This window comes from Physeter macrocephalus, chromosome 20, assembly GCF_002837175.3.
Source record: "Physeter macrocephalus isolate SW-GA chromosome 20, ASM283717v5, whole genome shotgun sequence".
In the NCBI taxonomy this organism is placed as follows: domain Eukaryota; kingdom Metazoa; phylum Chordata; class Mammalia; order Artiodactyla; family Physeteridae; genus Physeter; species Physeter macrocephalus.
In genome coordinates this window covers 87,710,210-87,730,315 of record NC_041233.1, presented here as the reverse complement: position 1 = coordinate 87,730,315, position 20,106 = coordinate 87,710,210, and the positions used below count along the sequence as shown (strand labels likewise).

The window sequence follows — 20,106 nt, the reverse complement described above, 5'->3', positions numbered from 1 at the left end:
CCAGAAGCAGGCTGGTTCTCCGACTTGAGCCGTCGCGGGGACTTGGCTTCTGGAACAGGGACTGGCGCGGGAGGGGAGAAGGTGGAGCCCTCCTGTTAGGAGTTTGCGTAGCTCTGGGAGATCCGGGATTCCCCACACGCGGGCGCCGCGGGACTGGAGGTGTGTGACGGCGGCTGGAGGGCGTGCAAGACGGTCTGGGGGTGAGGGCGGGGGAAGCGGCGAGAAAATCCCCGGACAGGGCAGCAGCGGGGGCTCTGGGGGCTGGGGGCTGGGTGCCCCGTGGGCTTCACGCAGCAGAGGGAAGCCGCTGGCCGCCTGCGCCAGCCTGTGGTCACCTGGAGGCAGGTCCGAAGCCAGGCCCCCTCCCCCTTACGGCTTCAAGGCTCGGCTGAATTCACATCCCTCAGGGGAGAGCCGCCTCTCCCCCAACTTCTCCGTCCATCTGTCTGTCCGTCCCTCCCTGCTCCCTGCTCTGGCAGAGCAGCCACCACACCCTTCAGGGTTTTGCAGCGGCTGCGCGGAGGGTCAGCTGTCCAAGCCGCCGTCTGGCCTCGACGTGGGGAGGTGGTGGTAGTGAGCCTGGCTCCAGGGGCTTCTGACCTCAGTCTGAGTCTCCACCCAGCTGCCGGCTGCTCCTGGCCCCTGGATAGCCTCTCATTTCCTCCTACCCGCCCCTGCCAAAGGGCGGGAAACTGTTTCTCTTTCTATTCCATTTCTCTCAAACCAAAACACTGTTAGGACAGTAAGAACAGCCTCTTATGAACTGTTTTACAAAATGTGCAAGAATAAACAAGTGATTTTTAGTCTTTTATAGGAAGTACTGTTCAGTGTTTAAAAGCTATCTGGGGGCCTCCCTGGTGACACGGTGGTTAAGAATCCGCCTGCCAGTGCAGGGGACACGGGTTCAAGCCCTGGTCTGGGAAGATCCCACATGCCGTAGAGCAACCAAGCCCGTGCACCACAACTACTGAGCCTGTGCTCTAGAGCCCGCGAGCCACAACTACTGAGCCCATGCGCCACAACGACTGAAGCCCACGTGCCTAGAGCCCGTGCTCCGCAACAAGAGAAGCCACCGCAAGGAGAAGCCCGCGCACCGCAACAAAGAGTAGCCCCCGCTTGCCGCAACTAGAGAAAACCCACGTACAGCAATGAAGACCCAACACAGCCAAAAATAAATAAAAAACAAACAAAAATTAAAAAAAAAAAAAGATATCTGGAATGATGTTTACAAACGTCTTAAAGATCAAGTTCCATTTTTAAATGTTCCCTTTTCTTTCTGCCATTTAGTACGTTCATTTCATAATTTTCATAGGTACTTTTAAACATTTTCTCACATTCTTTTCAGCACATCTGTCTGTTGCTGATGACATAGCAGAGGACTGCAAGAACCTGGTCTAGAATTGCTGCTATGTAAAGAAATACTTGTGGAGACTAAGTAACGATTCTTTTCACTGTTACCAGCTGAGAAGGGATGTGAATTACACCCCTATAAATAGAAATCTCTAAAATGTTTATTTAGTGCTTGTTACAAGCGTACAGAATCATCAGACCACTCCATCCTTTTAAATTGGGGACCCTGCAGGCCCCCAGTTATTCATAATTGGTTTGGGATAGCTGAGTCGGTCTTGTATGGTTAAACCTCCCGACATTTCGGAATGACCGCAATGAAGCATGTAATGTACAAAATAACGCTCACTCCCGGGACCCCAGCACCCAGGAGGACGGTCTTGGAATGAAACCGAGTGGTACTAAGTAGTGGGATGAGTACTGGCCAGCATCAGATCACCTTCCGGACCTGCTACTCATTTGCCGTTTGGGCTTTATTTCTATTTCCTGATCCATAACTTGGGACTGGGGCTAGGGGACCCCTAAGGCCCTCTCCACATCTGAAATGTGTGTAATTTTTAAACCCCTAGGCTCAGACAGCTTGGAGCTGTAAAGTCATCTGGGTTCAGACATAAATGGGTTTGAATCCTTTTGCTTCCTGCAGAACACTGGGCTAGTGACTCTCCTCTGAGAGTGTCACAGCGTGTCAGAGCCCCCAGGGTTTTAGGTGGTCGTGGGGCTGGGTGGATTTGACTGTGCATCTTGGGAAGACTTTTTTCACTGAAACGTGAGCTATTTTTTCCCCAGCTAGTTGGCGAAGGGACTTTGTGAAAAGGCTGGTAAAATCCCCCCGACGGGAAGCTCTGGAGAAGGCTGTCTCCAGGCCGGGGCTCAGGGAGCTCAGCTTGGCCGAACAGCCTGAGGTGACGTCCCACTTCAGAATTTGATTCTTTACTGGGTCAGGCCCCACTGCCGGTTGCCGCCCTGCAGCCTGATGTGAAGTGTGTGTGTGTGTTTTGGGGAGGCGGGCCGCAGAGGCCTGAGTGCCCACACCAGGCCGGGACGAGCCCTCGGGCACCAGCCCGGCTCAGCCCTTCACGACAGCACCTCCCCAGCCATGGGCACTAACCCTGCTGTGCTGTGGAAGTGCTCCGGGTCTATAAACCCTGCCGTTTCCTTCCTGGAGTTGACCGAAGCCTCAGTGGTCTGGGGGATGGCGCTTCCAGAGGTCCCTGGTGCCCAGAGTCCACGGCGTGGCAGGTGCCATCCACCTGCTTTGCGTCCCGGGCGGCCAGACTTGATTTCTCTGGTTGCACTTGCCCTGAGCGGCCCGCCGCCCGGGCCGGGAGGGCAGCTGCACGCGCACTGCCTCCGGACGGGCTCAGAGACCACCATCCCGCCATCCGTCTTGCGCTGCGCTAACCCGCCTCTCCCCCAGTCAATATGTCTCTCTCCGATGGGAAAGTTAATAAATTTTGCTCTAGATTAAAAGTATTGATCATTTCATTTGTAAACGATAAATAAAAAGGGGGAACTTTTCATCGCACCAGGAGTAGCGTCAGGTGGGTTTTGCGGGTGAAATTGCGCTGGCGGTCGGGGGTGGGGGCGGGGTGGGCTTCTTATATGCATTCCGGCCGGCCAGCGGCATTGATTTTCTATTAGTCTCCCAGCACCACCCAGTACCACATCATTCCGGTACCTGCTATTAATGGTCTTTTGATAAATAATCACTTGTAAGTCAATAAATTTTTATTAAACAGTGTGGCTCTTTGATTTATTAAAATCCGACCGTGTTTGTCTGGGAGAAAAAGGATGCTGAATTGAAGCGGAGGTTTTCATACATCTTCCTGACGCCAAGCAGTCAGGGCACACTCCAGAGAAAAACAATTGCGTTTTAACAGAAACAAAACAGAGGAGTTTGGAACTTGGGCCCAGGGAAACTTTGTCTCCAGCAGCCTTGAGGCTCACGGCAGCGAGGAGCTGTAGGCCGGGGGCGCCGAGTCAACAACTTGCTGTTTGCTTCTGAGAGGGGCGAGGTGCCGGGGCTGGGCCCCCGCCGTTGCCATCTGGGTATCACAGACCCCTCGTGCTGCAGACGGCCCGCCGTGCACCCCGGAGTAGTCACCCTGGACGGACAGACGTTTGGGATCCATGAGAAAAGTTGGACGGCGGGACCTCTTAGCTTCCTCCCTGGTCAAATCACCAAAGTCACATCTTGGGGCAGGAAATGCCAAGACGTGGTTCATGTGTTAGGTGGCGATCTGGCTATATGGATTATCTTAGAAAGTGGGCTAAAGAGCTGAAGATTGGAGTCTTTTTTTTTTGGTGAGATTGTCATTGGCGTAAAATTTGCTGTAAAGGGTTTAATTTGCTGTAAAGGGTTTGGCAAGTGTTCGCTGAGACTGATATGGCCCCAAACAGACTTGTGTACAGAGAGGCCCGACCACCGGGTACAGAACCAGGACTCCCAGCCCGGAGGGAAGTATGAGACCCGGGAAATGCTCTTATCAGAACTGCTGGCCGTCCCCAATCCTGCCCTGATCCAGGCCACTGCTGCACCCTCTTTTCCATTCATAACCTGCATGACAGGTCTTAACAGGAAGGGGCTGCTGAAGCGAGGGTGGCTAGTGGCAAGTTCAGCTGAGGGCTTTAATGTTTGTAAACCTATTATAAAACGTGTAAATCACACTTTAAGATGCTTTAAAATGTTAATATCTTAAACCTGCTGCAAGGTTTCTCTTGTTGCTTGAGTTCCTTTCCTGTCCTGGTCTTGGGGGCGACAGCTGCGGCATCAGGGACCCTGAAGGTAGGCAGGACTCGGGTGCGCAGGGCGGGTGAGTGGTGACACGGCTGTCCTGGAGCATGGCCCGCTCTGCCCCACTTTGGGGGGTGGCCCGAGACGCCCCGCCTCTCCCCGGAGGAGCTTTGGGTCCTGTCCCCAGGGGTTGGTCCCCCCCGCCCCGTAGTGGGGCGTAGAGGTGAGCCCAGGCCGGGAAGCCACAGGACAGCTGTCCAGAACGTGAGTAACAGTAAGTATGTTCTGCACTTTCCACGTGCACAATTCAAGTCCACTTTCAAGGTGAAACTGGAGACGTGGCCCATGCTGCTTCACCTGGGGTTCACTTCTAGCCTTTGTTAATTCTCCCCGACTTCCCTCCCCTGTCCTTCCTTATTCATCCAACCCTGCGTTAGGACTTCAGTGGAAGCTGGAGAAGACTCATCTTAGGGTTTCTTGCACTCTGTGAGTTTCCTTCCGGGGATTCTGAGTCAAGTACATTAACTTGGGAGAGAAGTGACTCCTGCTGTCCGGCTTCTGTTCCAGCTGACGGCGGGGGTCGGGGGCGAGTGAGGTCCGCACAGGGGGTTAGAGGGGCGCCTGGCCAGCGCCAGGCTCCTGTAGGCACAGCCAGGCGGGAGGCGGCAGGGGACGGTGGGAAGCTCTGTTTCCCTAAAGAGTAAGAGTGGAGGCCTGAAGCTTCTAGAATGGAGGACCCCGTGATCCCAGAGAGCTGTGACCCCAGGGTCCGCAAACTGCATTTCACTGCACGTAATGCTCCGCGTACTGCAGACTCAGCGCCGAGGGGCGGCGACTGGGGTCGTGAGGCGAGCTGGTACCTTCGCATCTGATGCCACCCGGAGCCCTGGGGCAGGATGTTCTGCACCCCCCGCCCCTCTCGCCCTGTTTTGGAGGTCTGGACGGACACCGCCCCCACCCCCAGGCTGAGGAGCGGCTCTGCAGGGGGGCCGAGGGCGCCCAGCTCGTGGGGCGCCTGGTTGGGTGGCTGCACCCCGGGCTCGGGAAGGGCTGCGAGCGTTCGGATTGATCCCCCAGCCGTGATCTGTCATTTCCCCGAGGCAGGCGCTGTTTTCTCTCGCTTCAGGAGCCCCTTCGACACCTGCTTTATTTTTCTTCCTGTGCTGACGTGACGGGAGACAGGTGTTAAACTACTTAATCACTTTAAAATTGTTTTAATTTTCTGTTTTGTATTGATCTCTCCAGCACCAATTAATCAGCTCACTGGACCAGGCAGTTAGTACATTAAAAATTGTCAGGGAGGCCGTGCATCTTGCAAAATGTCTAAAAAATATTCGGCTAGCAGATTTCGTTCTTCTTTGGCACGCAGCAGCCCTTGGGCCGCACAACTCCGACTCTCGAGGGGCCTCTGCCTCTGGGGCTCGAGTCCGGGAGTATCCGGGGTGCAGGGGGCTTCCGGTAGGAAGGACGGAAGCAGGTGCCCGTTTCATCACTGATTTGCACCTTTCCTTCCACTTTCGTTCTCTGCTTCCCGAACAACATTGGATCTCCTTTCCCCAGGAGGGCTGGGAATTTTCGGGGACGCGGTGCTCGCTCAGGACCCCGTGCCTGCACCCCCATGGGCAGGACGCCGCCATCTGTAACTGCCCTTGCGACCGGCCGGGCGCCAGGCCCGCAGCCAGGGTCCCTTTCCCCAGCACTTTTAACTTGTCCCGATGACGCCAAAGCCACCTCTCTGGGGCAGCAGCGCTGCTATACTTGGTAAACTCTGTGGCAGGTGGGGCTGCGTGTCACGCCGCCTTGTCCCTGGCAGCCGGCAGTGAGCCTGAAGGCCGTCCATGGAATGTTCTGGACAGCCCCACCCCGTCGGTCACCCGGTCCTGTGCAGCAAACCTTAGCCGCTTGCCTTTTATCACCTGATTAACTGCTTGGCTGTACTTTCTTTTTTAAAAACTTCATTTCTTTTAAATTTAGATTCTATTGGAGTCTAGTTGATTTACAAGGTTGTGTGAGTTCCAGGCGTACAGCAAAGCCATTCGGTTATACATATACGTATGTTCATTCTGTTTTCGATTCTTTTGTACTTTCTAAATTAAATAAAACGTGGACCGAATAAACCAGGGGCTCCCAAAATCATTTCTTGGGGGTAGAAATTTGTTTTCCGCTTTTCCCATTTTTGCCATTTTTTTGCCGCTCACTTTCCCAAAGCAAGCGCCTTATGTCTTCTGTGGCCAATGGAGTATCAAGCAGCCTGACTGCGTGGTCTGAGTCGCTTGTTCCCTTCCAGTGGGTACCACGCTCCAAGCATCTCTCACCTACCACACCTTCTTCCTTCCGCTCGCAGCTGACAGAGGGAAGCTCTCTTTCTCTTCCTCCCCGCTTCCTCCCCCGACCCCTCACCGGTCAGTCTGGGGCCCCCTCTGGAACCAGGGCCTGCAGCCCCATCTGAGCCGGGGGGCAGGTACAGGCAGCGCCCGCCTGTGGCCGGGGGACTTATCTCCCCCAGCACCCGGCCGCACCCGTGCTTATTAATTGGTATATGATTGGGCTCAGGCATATAATCTCATATTGATTTTCCCTCTGGACGCCACAGCTTTATTTGCTCACATCTGCCCTGTGCTTAATTGGTGCTTTGCTCTGGAAAGGAGGGATCTTATCGGCCGGTTTGGTTTCTTTTCCTGGGGCACACACACACACCCTCACACTCAAGTCAGTGGCCCAGCCCGGCCCCTCCCCGCCCCTCCCTCAGTGAGCCATTCCTGGGGCGGGGCGGTGGAGAATGACCCAGGAGGGCCTTCTGGAGACTTCCCGTCTTTACACTTTGTGCCTGATCCCGCCTGCGGTGAAAGTGCCTGTGTGAGGCTTACTGGGGAAATGCTGGCTTTGGAGTTGGACCTGGCTTCAAACCCACCTGCTCTCTGTGTGTGGCCTTGAGGCTAACCTATTGATTGCATTTTTCTGCACTGCAGTACCTCCCTTTTTAAAATTTTATTTATTTATTTAAGTATAGTTGATTTACAATGTTGTGCTAATTTCTGCTGTACAGCTTGCATTATCTTCTTTATCTGAGAAAAAGGCAGCATACCTGCTTTTGGAGGATTCTTGGGAAATATGGGTCAGTCACCACACACAGTGCCGGGCACTTAGTAGGTGCTCAGTAAACAGTGACCCCAGTCAGCCCGTGCTGGTGTGAGAGATCACAGCCTTGTGTGCTGGGAAGAAAAAGAAAAAGGTGTCTCTGGCAGCCACTGTGTTCCCGCGGGGTGGGGAGCCTGTGTCCCTAGGTCCATGGTGCAGGGAGAGAGTCTCTGCCCCGATGCACTGCTGTTACCACCCCCTTGTCTGAGGCCAGCACCTGGGCTGCGAGGTTTTGTTTTTCTCTTCTAACTACAGTCCCGCATCTGGGCTGGTCCACCCTGGGGTGTTCATAGCAAAGGGAAGACATAAAGGCCAGAGGTAAACACGAATTTCCTATTGACACAACATTAATTCTCCTGCTTGGACAGGTGAATGTGCTTTCACTCACTTTACCAAGATTAATGATGTGTGTTTGCCCACTAAGAGAGGCCTAATGAAGGGCCCTGAATGCGAGCCTTCTGGGTTGGCTGTGGGAAAGAGGCCGGCAAGCTGCTCTACGTGGGGGGCAACCAGCCTCTCCACCACTGCCAACATCACCACCTTCCCCCTGGAAGGAGCAGGACGAGACAACTGTTGGTTTAAGAATGTGTCCTGGAGACTTCCCTGGTGGCTCGGTGCTTAAGAATCCGCCTGCCAACGCGGGGGACACGGGTTTGATCGCTGGTCCGGGAAGATCCCACATGCCGTGGAGCAGCTAAGCCCGCACACCACAACTACTGAGCCTGAGCTCTAGAGCCCATGTGCCACAACTACTGAGCCCACGTGCCGCAACTACTGAAACCCACGCGCCTAGAGCCTGTGCTTTGCAACAAGAGAAGCCACAGCAATGAGAAGCCCGCGTACCGCAACGAAGAGTAGCCGCCGCTCGCCGCAACTAGAGAAAGCCCGTGCGCGGCAACGAAGACCCAACGCAGCCAAAAAATAAATAAAAGTAAAAAAAAAAAAAAATTTCCCACGTATCAAAACATTAAAAAAAAAAAAAAAAAAAGACTGTGTCCTGCCCCAGGGGGTTCTGATGGAGGTCAGCCCGCCCAGCACCCCCGCCTGTCCTCTGAAGCTCTCTTCCCACCTGTGCAAACCGGGTCCTCGCCCCACCTGGCCCCAAAGCTGTCGTCAAAGGTCGGGTCAGTCTCTGGTTCATTGCTCTGAAGAGTGACAGAGTATTGGAGGGGCCAGGTCAGGGCATCTAAGGTGGGGCTTCTGGCAGAGAAGCATCAGGACCACCGAGGATGCTCTGAGCCCTTAGGGCAGAAGGCTCCTGGGCCTGCGAGTGACGTGGTAACAAGACTGGATCTGAGCAGCTTCTGTTCTGTTAACTCGTAGGCTCAGCACAGCTCAAACATGGCAAGAAGGGGCCTGCAGCTCGACTCTTCTCAGCAGAGCAGCACAAGACAGATGATAGAGGAGGCTGCAGGGGGTGGCACGGCGGGGGGTGGGAGGCAGTTGCTACTCCAGATCCTGGACTCTTAGGGTCTCTGGAGGATTTCCTCAGCCTTGGGGGTGGGGCGGACAGACCGCCCATCTCCTCCCAGGCAGCCTGAGTCGGCAGACACGCCGCCACCCACCCGCCGCAATCTAAGTGTGGCTCCCCACCAGGGCTAGGCGCTGCTCTCATCAGGAATCTGATCACGGAATAAAAGAATAAAAGCTGGGGATGGGAGGTTTAACCCAGTCCCTTCCTGTCACGAAGGATGGTCCATTACCGGGGGCCAGAGCCGAGAGAGGAGAGCTGGGGAATAAAGGGAGGAAGCGCGGGGACAGCTGTCAAGGAAGGAAGGCTGGGAAACCCGAACCCAGGGCAGCTCCCCTTTGGCCATCTGTCCCCGTGTCCCTACAGGCTCCCTGGCAGGGCCAGCCTATAAGCAAACAACAGGGGTAAAAGGAACATTTTTTTACTCCAATAGTGTTCTTTGAGCTGTAAATTATAGAAACCCAGCTCAACCAGACTGAAGACAAAAGGGAGTGTCTTGTCTCCTGAAAAGGCTAGGCTTGGTTGAAACAAGGTCACCAGTTCAGTCCCGCTCTCAGATCCTCTTTCCACCGGCCTGGCCCCCTTCCCGGCCAGGCCAATGGCCAGGCCACTTGGCGCTCCCGGTAGAGAGGGAAGCTGGCACTCCCCAGAGCAACCTGGTCCTTCGCTCATTGGTCGGGACTGAGCCGCGGGCCCATCCCTGGACCAATCTGTCACGTGACCAGGGCGGTGGCATTCGCTGATTGGCTTAGAGTGGTGTCAATCATCCGCCTCCGGAGATGGGGGTGGGTCGGCCCGCCCACACTAGATCAATCAAAAATGGCAGGTAGGTTGTTCTCCGTGGAAAATCAGGGTGGCCTTATCAGAGGCCGCAGGGGTCCACGCCCGGCGAGCCCAAACCACAGAAGCACGCTGTGCCCTTTTCCTCCTCGCAGAGGGGAAGCTGCCGTTCACTGGGCAGTGTACAGTACTCTACAGTTTTGCTGCAGCTGGGCTGCAGAGCCCTCTGCCCTGGCTGTTTCCACCGTGGCATGTGGTGCCCTGGCCAAAGCCGCGCTGGAACTGCAAGGCCAACGCTGCTTTCTCTTCCAGAACATAGAGGCAGCGGGGTTAGCAAATTCCTTAGTTAGGGCAGGGTCTCTCCCAAGAGCCCTTGGAGGTTTGAGTGTATTAGATCTTTCCATAGTATCACAGGCACAAGACTGATGCCAGTGGCAGCAGGAAACCAGGAGGGTCCTGCCATCGCTCTGTCCTTCCTGAGGAAGAGGATCCAGACCCTTTGCACCTTTTCTTGCACCCTTGCTGCCTTTCCTGACTATGTGGGTCTTTGTCTCCTGGGCAGGAAGGAAAAGTTGCAGAATTCAACGTAGGTCACTGAACAACTCAGGGAGAACCAACGTGAATTTAAGTCAGGTTGGGCTTCTAAGATCACCATTTGCCAAATTTGTCCACTACCAAGTCCCGGGGCACTTGTTAACCAGGCACATTCCAGGGCCACACCCGCCCAACTGGGTCAGAATATCCCGGAAGGGCCCTGGGTATCTGTATGTCTGACAAGGCCTAGCGTCAGGCAAGCTTAGGAAACTGCCTAAATGAATATTTTCTCTGGCTGTGGCGTATCTGCTCCATCCAGGGACACTGGCCATCAATTATAAAGCAGCAGAAACCATACCAAGAAAAACGGTGTTCACTGTAATTGTGCACTGCAGTGCACTTGATCAGTGAGCCTTTGATGAGGGGACCTCACCTAGTCCTCTTGTGTCCTCTGTAACTTTCAGGTCCTCATACACCTGGCAGTTGACACAGCCCTGGCCTTAGAATGGAAAGACAAGGAGTTTTGACCTTGGGTACGTAGATTCATAGCATTTGAAACCACGTAAAACACAGCTGGGGGCTTCCCTGGTGGCGCAGTGGTTGAGAATCTGCCTGCTAACGCAGGGGACACGGGTTCGAGCCCTGGTCTGGGAAGATCCCACATGCCGCGGAGCAACTGGGCCCGTGAGCCACAACTACCGAGCCTGCGCGTCTGGAGCCTGTGCTCCGCAACAAGAGAGGCCGCGACAGTGAGAGGCCCGCGCACCGCGATGAAGAGCGGCCCCCGCTCGCCTCAACTAGAGAAAGACCTCGCACAGAAACGAAGACCCAAGACAGCCAAAAATAAATAAATAAGTAAATAAAATTAAAACAAACAAACAAACACAGCTGGAACCTGTGAGCAAAAGAAGAGATCCTTCTGGGGACAAGAGAGCAGCTGCTACGAGGCACACACATAGCCCTCCCAGGCAAGGCCGGAGCCACCTCAGGTGCAAGCCTAGACCCAGAGCCGAGATGCAGGGCGGCAGCTGTCAGCAGTGGCTGACAAAGGAGAAAGGGGGATTTCAGAAGCACAGGTCCCCGTGGGCATTTGGTGATGGGATAGAAAGCCCAACTTAGGTCAGTGCATCTCTAGGTATCTAACAGTTTTTTATTGAGCACCTAATTTGGGCCAGGCTCTGTGCTCTGAGAAAAGGAGGGCTGTCCATACACACTCACACGGTCATACCCGCCGTCCATCTTCTCACGCCCACAAATCACCTGGGGATCTTGCTACAAATGCAGATTCGGATTCAGGAGGGTTGAGATGGGACCTGAGAGTCTGCATTTCTAACAAGTGCCCAGGGGAGGCTGCTTCTGCTCGTCCATGGACCATGTCTTAGGGTATCGAGGCTTCAGAGCAGGACGTATAGACCCACATGCCTTCAGGGATCAGGCAGGGGATGGACCTTGTGGGGACCAGGCCTGGGGATGTGCCAGGAAATTGTGAGGCTCACTCACGGGATCAGGCTTGCTCGGCCTGCAGACCAGCTAAAGTTTCTGTAAATGCACTGTTCTGCCCCACAAAGAAACACACTGCAAACTGAATTCAGCCCTCAGCATCTGACTTGACTCCGTGCCCCAGAGTCCAGAACCTCAGGTTTTTGGCAGGGAAATGAATCTGGTCACACACGAGGCCTTCCATAACCTCCAGATAGCAGTTGACCTGCCGGGGCTTGAGTACTTACAGGAATGGGTAGTTGTGACTTTGAGCCTGCCTGTCCCCCTGTGAAGAAGACCCCGCTTAGGACTGGCTCTGCCGCTTCCTGGCAGAAGGAAGGAGAGGGTGTGAGCACGCTGATATGGGAATGCCCACCCCCTTTTACACCTTGCGGGTGATTTCAGTGCATCTTCTGCTGGGTCTTGCTGATAACCACATCAGCTTCACTTTACAGATGAGGAGACTGGATTTCAAGAGGTTACCTAACTTGGTCACGGTGACCCAGCGACTACTTGGTGACGTGGGGACCCAGACTCGGGACTGTCGGCCTCCACAGCCCTCTTGAAATAACATAGCAGATGCTGTTGGGTGTCTGTATATGCCACGCATGCGCGTGAGTTCTGACCTTACAGAGACCGTGTGAGGTATGTATAATTACTCCCATCTTACAGATGAGTAAACTGAGGCTCAGAGGTTAAGTCACTCGCCCAGTGACACAGAGGGTGGTGGCGCCAGTGTTTGAGCCCAGCTCTAACCGAACACAGTCCCCTCTGCCATGCTCAGGCAAAGACTCGGGCTGGCTGGTATCTGGGCTCAAATCCTGGGGGTGGCTGAGAAGGAGGAGGGATTGCCAGCAGTGTGATTTCAGTTCCCAGTCTTTTCTTTGATTGTTGCCATCGGGATATGGCCATTCGGAACCTGCTAAGACACTGTCATCCCTAGCTTCAGCCCCGCCCTGCTCGGGACATGTCAGGTCTGTCTTACACTGGAAGCCGCAAGTGGGAGGGCTGTGGACGGGGCAGAATCTCGCCTGCCTTGGGAGCCTCCTGGGCTGCTGGCAGGGCAGGACTCGGTAGCTCTCAGGAGCCCAGGGCTGAGCGTCTTTCTTTTTATTCATCCCTGAAAAGTTTCTCCTTTGGTCAGAGGGAAGTTGCCAGAAGCATGAATATTCTTAAAGTTCTGTAGTTTTGTTTAACTCAGCATATACAAGAAGGCCCTTTGTGACCAGGAATGGAGAAGGAGAGGGGGGTGCTATGGCTTATGATTTCTTTATGATGGATGAAGTGAAATAGTCCTGAGTTCCTCCCAGCTATACACACACACACACACAACACACGAGTGTGCACTCATCCGCAGAGGGCAAAACTTATCCCAAATTACCCTCGGGCATCTGGGCCGTTCACCTTTGGCTCTCCTCCTCCTTCAAACTGGGAATCTGGTCCCTTGATGAGGGCTGAGCTGTGCCTCTTCCTCGCTTGGCCCTGTACTTGGGAGCAGGGGTGAGGCAGGGGGACTCCAGGAAAGCTGGAGTCCTTGACCCAGAGGTTCCAGTGGCAGGTGTCCCAGAACTTGGACATTGGAGGAGGCTTTGTTTAGCTCAGCAAATGTTTCCTCGGCGGAAAAACTTTTCCCTCCTCTTGATATAATACTGACCCCAAACAATGTGTGAATCAGACCTGCAAGAATTATAGCTATAATAGAGTGTCAGGATTGTAATACACTTACGAAGAAGGCAAACGAGCCCAGTTTTCTTGACCCTGGCTTCTCCCCACACCTGCCTCGTGACTTTGCACCTGCATTATGTTGAAAGCCTCCTCTGGCCAGCAGGCCCCAGACTCTCCTCAAAGTGCTCAGGAAATGCTGGGCCCCGCCTGGCTCACAGAGTTTTTCGTCTCTGTGGCTGTACCCGGAGGGTTCTTGGGTCCTCCTAGGTGGCCGTCCGGCCTGCTGCAGCTCAGGACCCCCGTGTCAGCTTGTGGCCAGGAAAACACAGGGCAGGTGCTTCCTTATTTCCTTCCCACCTTACGTGGAGAGAGACCGAGTGTGGGCCTCCTTGTGGAATGAGATCAGAGCTCAAAAGCATCCTACATCTTCTTGTGATGGCCCTCCATCCTCTGGGTCCAGTAGGGTTATGAAGAAGGCTTGGTGCCTCCGTTTCCAAGAGGCCCTGAGCTGGGGTCTCCCTCCCACCCTCCTTCCCGCTCCAGGCCCACTGCACCAGCCCAATTCTCCCACCCTTTGGGGCCCAAGGAACCACAGGAGCACTTGCTGGGACAGCAAAGGGGGCAGGCTGCTCACAGCTTGGAGGCCTTGCTGGAGCTGGCATAGGTGGTTACAGCTGGAAGGTCCTGAAAGCACATCTCATCCCAGCCTCTGGTCTTACAGGAGAGGCCTGTAAAAGGCGCTGCCCCTCGCGGTAGACGTGAGGGCCTGGGCGTCAGCTCAGGTGGCCTCATCCCACTTCTGGAACTTGGCGTAGGTACCTTCTGGGCCTGTGTTTTCTCATCCATGCAAGAGGGGCAATCCCTTCTCCCGGGTTTCTGGTGGGGTCACGTGACACAGTCAGGCCTTCCACATGGGAAGAGTCAGTAGGTGTTCAGTCGTTGTCACTGCCGCTATTCTCTGCCCCGGGATCTTTTCCTTACGGTACCGAATTCCCCACAGATAATTTCCCCCACGAGGCCGTGAGCTCCTACAGGTCAAGGACCCCGCTGAACGCCTCTCGGGTTTCTGTACTATGGCTCTGCCTGGCGCATACCACCGAGACTTGAGACTGACCGATGCCTGCAGGTTTCCTGATTCCCAGAGCCCTGTCCCCTGGGGGCAGAGGCGCTGCCCTCTGGAGGGGCCCCCCGGCAGCTGGCACGCCTGGGACCCCACAGACAGTTTTTCGGAAACACGTGAGCCATGGGGAGGTTTCTGGGACTTTTTTATTTTTACCCTTTATTTTTTAAAAGCCAGTGAAGATGGGCGACGGCTTGGTGCCTTTTGTGCTGCATTCCTCTAGGGCCTCACCCACCCCGCCTGCTGCAGCCCTTGTCCTTCCCACCTGCTGGGCAGCGCCCTCCGCAGCACCAGCTCCAAGGCCAGGCTGCAGGGCGCCCCAGGGAAGGGAGGGTCGTGGGTTCCATGCGAGCCCCTCCTGCCAGGTCCTCTCCTCTCCTGCGGGGGTACCCCGTTGGAGGAACAGGGGGTTCTGAGGTCCCTTCCTGCCCTGAGTCCCTCCCCGGCGGGATGCTCCCTTCTCTCTGGGGGTCCTGTCCTTGCACTGGCAGGCACCGAGGGGAGCCCAGGTGGGAGGCTCTGGGGTGCAGCATGGATGCCGGCGTTTCTCACCTTCTCTCTGCCTCTTCTAATCTCTTCCCGTCCTGGGTTGGGGGATCCCCTCTGAGGGCAGAGTGGAGAAGGGGTCACAGGAGGACAGCCCCCCCCCCCAGGGGCACGATCCTTGAGTTGCGGTGTCAGGGGTATTCCTTCTTTGCTGGGACCCATCTCCCCTCCCTGGGGTGGGTTTCCTCCCGCCTGGATTAGGTTTTGGGCTCTGGTCCCTCAAGTGGTATCCTTCACACAGGAAGGATACGGTCCGGGGAGGGTCCCTGGATATGCCAGCTCTTCCTCTGCCGTCGGCCCACAGGGAGACCCTTGCCGGAGCCAACGGTTTCCCCGGGGGAAGGCTCCCCCCTCGCCCGCAGCTGCCACGGTGGCGGGTCTGGGACCCCACGGCCAGTGTCCTGGCCGCAGAGCCTGATCGCTTTTCATCTACCTGTGTACTTAGTATCTGCAGAGCTGGCAGGGCCAGGCCTGGGCCCACGGAGGCGCAAGACGGCGGAAGGGGTGCCGGGTCTCAGGACAAGTTCACGTCTCCCTCTTTGCCCCCTCCTCCCTTAGGAGACTGGCCTCCCCTCCCCCCTTCTTCCCCTCTATCGCCCATCCTCCCCCTCCATCCTCCCCCCTCCCCCCCCCTCCTCCGCAGCCCCCGTTAGCCTTCGGGGAACCGCGGGGACGCGGAGGCCGGCGGGGTCAGCCGTGCGCGCCCAGGCTGAGCACCGAGAAGGCGGCGCGGTGCTTGCGGAGCAGCAGCCGGATCTTCTCGTCGTCTGAGTCGGGGTCCAGCGGCTTGTTGTACTCGTCGTCGTCATTCTCCGAGGCCGCGCGGTCCGCGCCCGAGGCCCGGGGCGTGGAGGACGAGGGCTCCAGGGCACTCTTCTTCCGCCACTTGGTCCTCCGGTTCTGGAACCACACCTGCGAGGAGGAGGGGCCTGAGGGTCACGCTGGCACGCAGCGCACACAGGGCCCCTTTGCGGAGGGCGGCTCCACTCGCTGGCAAGTAGCCCCCCAGCCTCATCTTGATCGTAAAATAAATGGTTCAGCGAGGACTAGGCTGTCATAGTCACACCACTTTTTTTTTTTTCTTTGGGGGGCAATAAAATAAAAATAAATGTGAGTGCGGCAGCCCTTCCGTCTTAGCTCTAACCCTCCCTGCGGTGTATCTGCCTCTCCTTTGCCATCTGGGTACTCGGGTGGAAGGGGCTGACGTGCTTTTAACCTCACAGACCTTCACTGAGCTTCATGAATCGTTGCCCCCCAACTATAAAAACAACACGTGCTCAGTACTGGAGACGGAAGCGTGCAGAGAGGACCCAAAGAAGCGGAGTGCTATGGAAAGGCCTTCCTCTTAGACTCGGCGCTTCCCCTCCTTGGGAGTTAACACCGGGCGGAGGAGCTGCCCGGGCAGGTGGCCGGCTGGAGATGCAGGGCCCTGAGGGAGCCCAGGCCCGGGGCCCCCAGCTGCCCCTGCGCTTCCTTGTCCCCTCAAGCCCGTCGCCTTATCACAGTGCCGGGCAGTTACAGCATAGCCCAGAGCTTGCTTCTTTGGTGCCCCCCACCCCCAGAGCCCCTCAGGGAACAGTGAGCCTCAGAGTTGCCAGGGGTCCCCCCGGGAGCCTGAGGGGACAGAAGCCGCCTTACCCACCGAGCTCAGGCCCGAGGTGTGCAGTTTGAGAGGGAGCCTTGCCCCGAGCTGAGCAAAGAGGCTCGGACTTCATGGGCAGGCGCGGGGAGGAGTTATCTTCACTTGCGAGGTTTGGTGAACCAAGGCGGGCTCGTTTGCCTGGCTAACGGAACAAGCCTGAAGCCACTTCTGATCCGGCCCGGAGGCTGCCGTCAGCTCTGGAAGCTTCTAGCCTCCACCGTGCAGAGGAGGGGAAGGCATGAGGTTGGAGCCCTCTAATCCAGGGTACTCACTTACCAGCCGGTGACCTGGGGCAAGAGGCTCAGCTGAGATTGTTTCTTCCCCTGTGCGATGGGTAATAAGGCCCATCGCCGGGTCGCTGTGAGGTTTAAATGCGCTGCTACACATAAGGCTCTCGGAACAGGGCTCAGGAGATGACAGCCATTTGGCGCTAGGGTCATCACTACCGTCTCCAGGGTTAGGCGGGCAGGCGGTGCCCAAACACCAGGACGGCCTCCCGCTGAGCTGCGGTTGCCAGGAGATCGCAGCTGCTAGCTGCCAGGCAGACACCTCCTTGTCCCTCACACACTCACCTTGACCTGCGACTCGGTCATCCCCAGCGAGTATGCCAGCCGCGCCCTCTCGGGACCCGCCAAGTACTTGGTCTGCTCGAAGGTCTTCTCCAGGGCAAAGATCTGGTGCCCCGTGAAGGTGGGCCGGCTGTGCTTTTTCTTGTGGATGCTGTCGCTCAGGGGGTCCGGGGCTGAGTGGGAGGAAGGAAGTGTGCGGTTCGCGGGGTTGGGGGGGGCAGCCCTGCCCCGCCTCTCGCACAAGGGTGAGCGCCCGCACGGAGAAGCCGCTGAGGTTGCAGGGGCACGGCGGCACCTCTCACCCAAGCAGCGTACCTCTGCCACGTCTGGGGGGGCGGGGACCCCGAGGGCGCCTGCCCCAGGTTGCAGCTGATTAGGGCCAGAGGATGCTTAGAACTGGGTCTCCTCGTGTAACACCCTCACTACGCAGTGATGCAGCCACACCCCGAGGGACGGTAGGAGTTTCCTCTGGGTCTCAGGGACGTTCTTTCAGGTCACCGAGAAACGGATTTAGCACCCTCCACCAACCGTCAGGGCCCCAGGGGCCTGGGAGTTCCTCCACTTCCTTGCTCTTGAGATCCCATTTTCCAGGTTTCCGGGAAACTAGAACCCTAAGCTCCAAGTTACTGCTCTCCCCTGTCACCAGGCCTGGGAGTCATGTGGCTTGAACCCCATGGAGAGTCCGGACGCGGAGCCTCAAGCACTGACCCCTGCCCGGCCAGGGCAGCCTCGGCGGGGGGCCGGCGGGGGGCGGCGGATGGGGACCAGGGGAAGCAGAGTGCCCACGTGCAGGGCCTCGTGCAGTGCAGCCGACCCTCACATCCCATGTCCTCACTTTGCAGGTGAGGAAGCCGAGGCACAGAAAGGAGACGAGACCTCCCGAGAGGCTGTCACCCTCAGTCCCCTCCCCTTGTGTTAATCCAGCCACTGACTCAGATACTTCCCTGTGTGTATACGTGCATTCGGGGTTGAACGGCCCGGGTGTGGAAACGGGGTGCGTGTGGGTAGGGGGACATGGAAGTGAGAGACAGGGACAGCTCAAGGCCTAAAGCACCCACAAACCAGGTTAGAGAATAGCTTCCAAGAGATGAGGTCTCGGCCCCCTGTGGGACTCGCCGTGTTTCAGGCTGACGAGGGGTGTGGGGGTCCCGAGCAGCATAGCGGGCGGAAGGCAGGCGTGCTTCGGGCTTGCCTGGGCCGCCCCAAGGCCCTGTGCCAGTGGAGGAGCCCCCGGGTGGGACGGAAGTGGAGGCCCCCTCTGCCCCTGCCTGATCCGGGCCCCGGGGTGGTTCCTGCAGCCACTGTCACTCCCCCTGCCTGTGCACGACCTGCCACCTCCTCCAGGTCTGACTGGCATCCTGGGGGCCCCGGACCAACTCTCTGAAAGCCACGGTTTGGGGATGGGTGGGTGAGGTCCCCCGACAGCGAGGGCCCAGTGGGGCTGGACTCAGCAGCTGCTCCCGGAGGCTGGGTGGTACGGGTGCTGCTGCTGACATAACCCCCGAGGAGGGAAGCAGGCCCCCCTTGATGGCAGCGGGACCGAGATGCGTTCAGGGTACATTCTGTGTCCCAGAGTGCTGCCGGCGCACGCGCGGGGGGGCTCTCTGGGAAGGTGATGCGGTGGCAGATTCTCGCCGGGGACGGCATTTGCCTGCCCGGACGAAGTGGTGACACGGGCTCTGGGCGGGAGAAGGAAGGTGAGCGGGACCGTACACAGGGTGGGGGTGAGCCGTGTGGTCTCCCGGGACCCCAGCTTCCCCAGGAGGGCGGCTGGTGAGGAGTGAGGGCGCGGGTCAAGACGCCCATCCGAGCGCAGCCGGGGTGGGAGGGGGAGGGGAGAGGCCCGTGCTGCACCAGGTGGAGGGTCGGACCCTGGGGTCTGCCCCAGGCTGTCGGATGGCGGCCGAGGACCCCTGTGAGCGTCCGTTCCCGTCCCCCCTCCTGCCCCCCCACCCCCCCCCACTCACTGTTGCCGCACGGCCTCCCGCCTCGCCAGTCCGGGGTGGGAGGGGGAGGGGAGAAGCCCGTGCTGCACCAGGTGGAGGGTCGGACCCTGGGGTCTGCCCCAGGCTGTCGGATGGCGGCCGAGGACCCCTGTGAGCGTCCGTTCCCGTCCCCCCTCCTGCCCCCCCACCCCCCCCACCCCCCCATACTCACTGTTGCCGCACGGCCTCCCGCCTCGCCAGTCCTGGCCCGTGTCCGCCCAGCAGTTCCGGGTCCGGGTGGGGTACTCGTTCCCCGCCTTGGAGAAATTCCCCACCTGGGGACCGTAATAGACCCCCTGGGAGCCGAGCCCACCGAAGCCGGCCACGTGGGGGTAGCCGGAGAGGAGGCTGCTGTTCGGCGCGGCCACGGGCCTGCTGAGGATGTCCGTGATCCCGTGCGGGGTCCCCGCGGGCAGCTGGGGGCCCAGCCCCTGGGGGCTGAGCTTGTAGAAGGAGTTCTGCACAGAGTACTGGCACACAGGGGCCTTCACCTCCGAGAACTGAGCCAGCGGCGCGCTGTTCAGCAGGAACGGGCCCTGCAGGTTGGACTCCATGCCCCCCCAGAGGGCCAAGGGGAGGTGGGAAGCCCAGATCCAGGCCCCTAGAGCCCCCGAGCTCCGACCCAGAATCCCATGGCAGCTCCGGAGGGTCAAAGCTGCCCGAGCCCCAGGCCGCCCTCCCACCCAGGCATCCGGCCCAGCCCTTGCCCGGGGCCGGGACCACGTCAGCCGCGGGAAGTCAGGTGCTCCCAGGGCAGGTGGGAGCCCTCTCAGCGCCCCTGCCCTCTGTCCCTGCCCGGCCTGGGGAGAGGTGGCTCCCCGCGCCTCAGCTCAGGCCCCTTCTCTGCCTCAGAGTCTGGGGACCCTCCATGAGAAGTTTCAAGTTCAGAGAAGCAACATTTCCCTGATAAAGATGGGGCCCATTAGAATACAGACCCGAGACTGGCTGAGCTGCTCGAGCCGCGTCGCCATTGGTGGAAACCCTCACGGGCCTCACATTGGCTTTTCCTAGACAAATTGCACTTTGAGAGATTGACTGTAAAATCAGCCAGCGTGTGTGTGTGTGTGTGTGTGTGTGTGTGTGTGTGTGTGTGCGC

At 57.7% G+C, this 20,106-nt stretch overlaps 1 protein-coding gene across 1 annotated transcript; it reads right to left on the bottom strand.

The window, feature by feature from the left end:
- Positions 1 to 15,475: 15,475 nt before the first annotated feature.
- Positions 15,476 to 20,100, bottom strand: NKX6-3 (NK6 homeobox 3). The gene is made up of 3 exons (XM_024131371.2): positions 19,183 to 20,100; positions 17,029 to 17,198; positions 15,476 to 15,726 (listed from the first exon to the last, which is right to left on the bottom strand). The coding sequence occupies exons 1-3, from the start codon at positions 19,562 to 19,564 to the stop codon at positions 15,505 to 15,507; spliced, it is 774 nt and encodes a 257-aa protein (XP_023987139.1). The 5' UTR covers positions 19,565 to 20,100; the 3' UTR covers positions 15,476 to 15,504.
- Positions 20,101 to 20,106: the final 6 nt, after the last annotated feature.

Bases quoted from the DNA above. Each gene is read 5' to 3' on its own strand.
- NKX6-3 (XM_024131371.2), bottom strand. From the start codon at position 19,564: ATGGAGTCCAACCTGCAGGGCCCGTTCCTGCTGAACAGCGCGCCGCTG. The intron at 17,199-19,182 runs GTGAGTATGGGG...CCTCCCACTCAG, and splicing joins CGGGAGGCCGTGCGGCAACA to CCCCGGACCCCCTGAGCGAC. The intron at 15,727-17,028 runs GTGAGTGTGTGA...TCCTCCTCGCAG, and splicing joins TGACCGAGTCGCAGGTCAAG to GTGTGGTTCCAGAACCGGAG.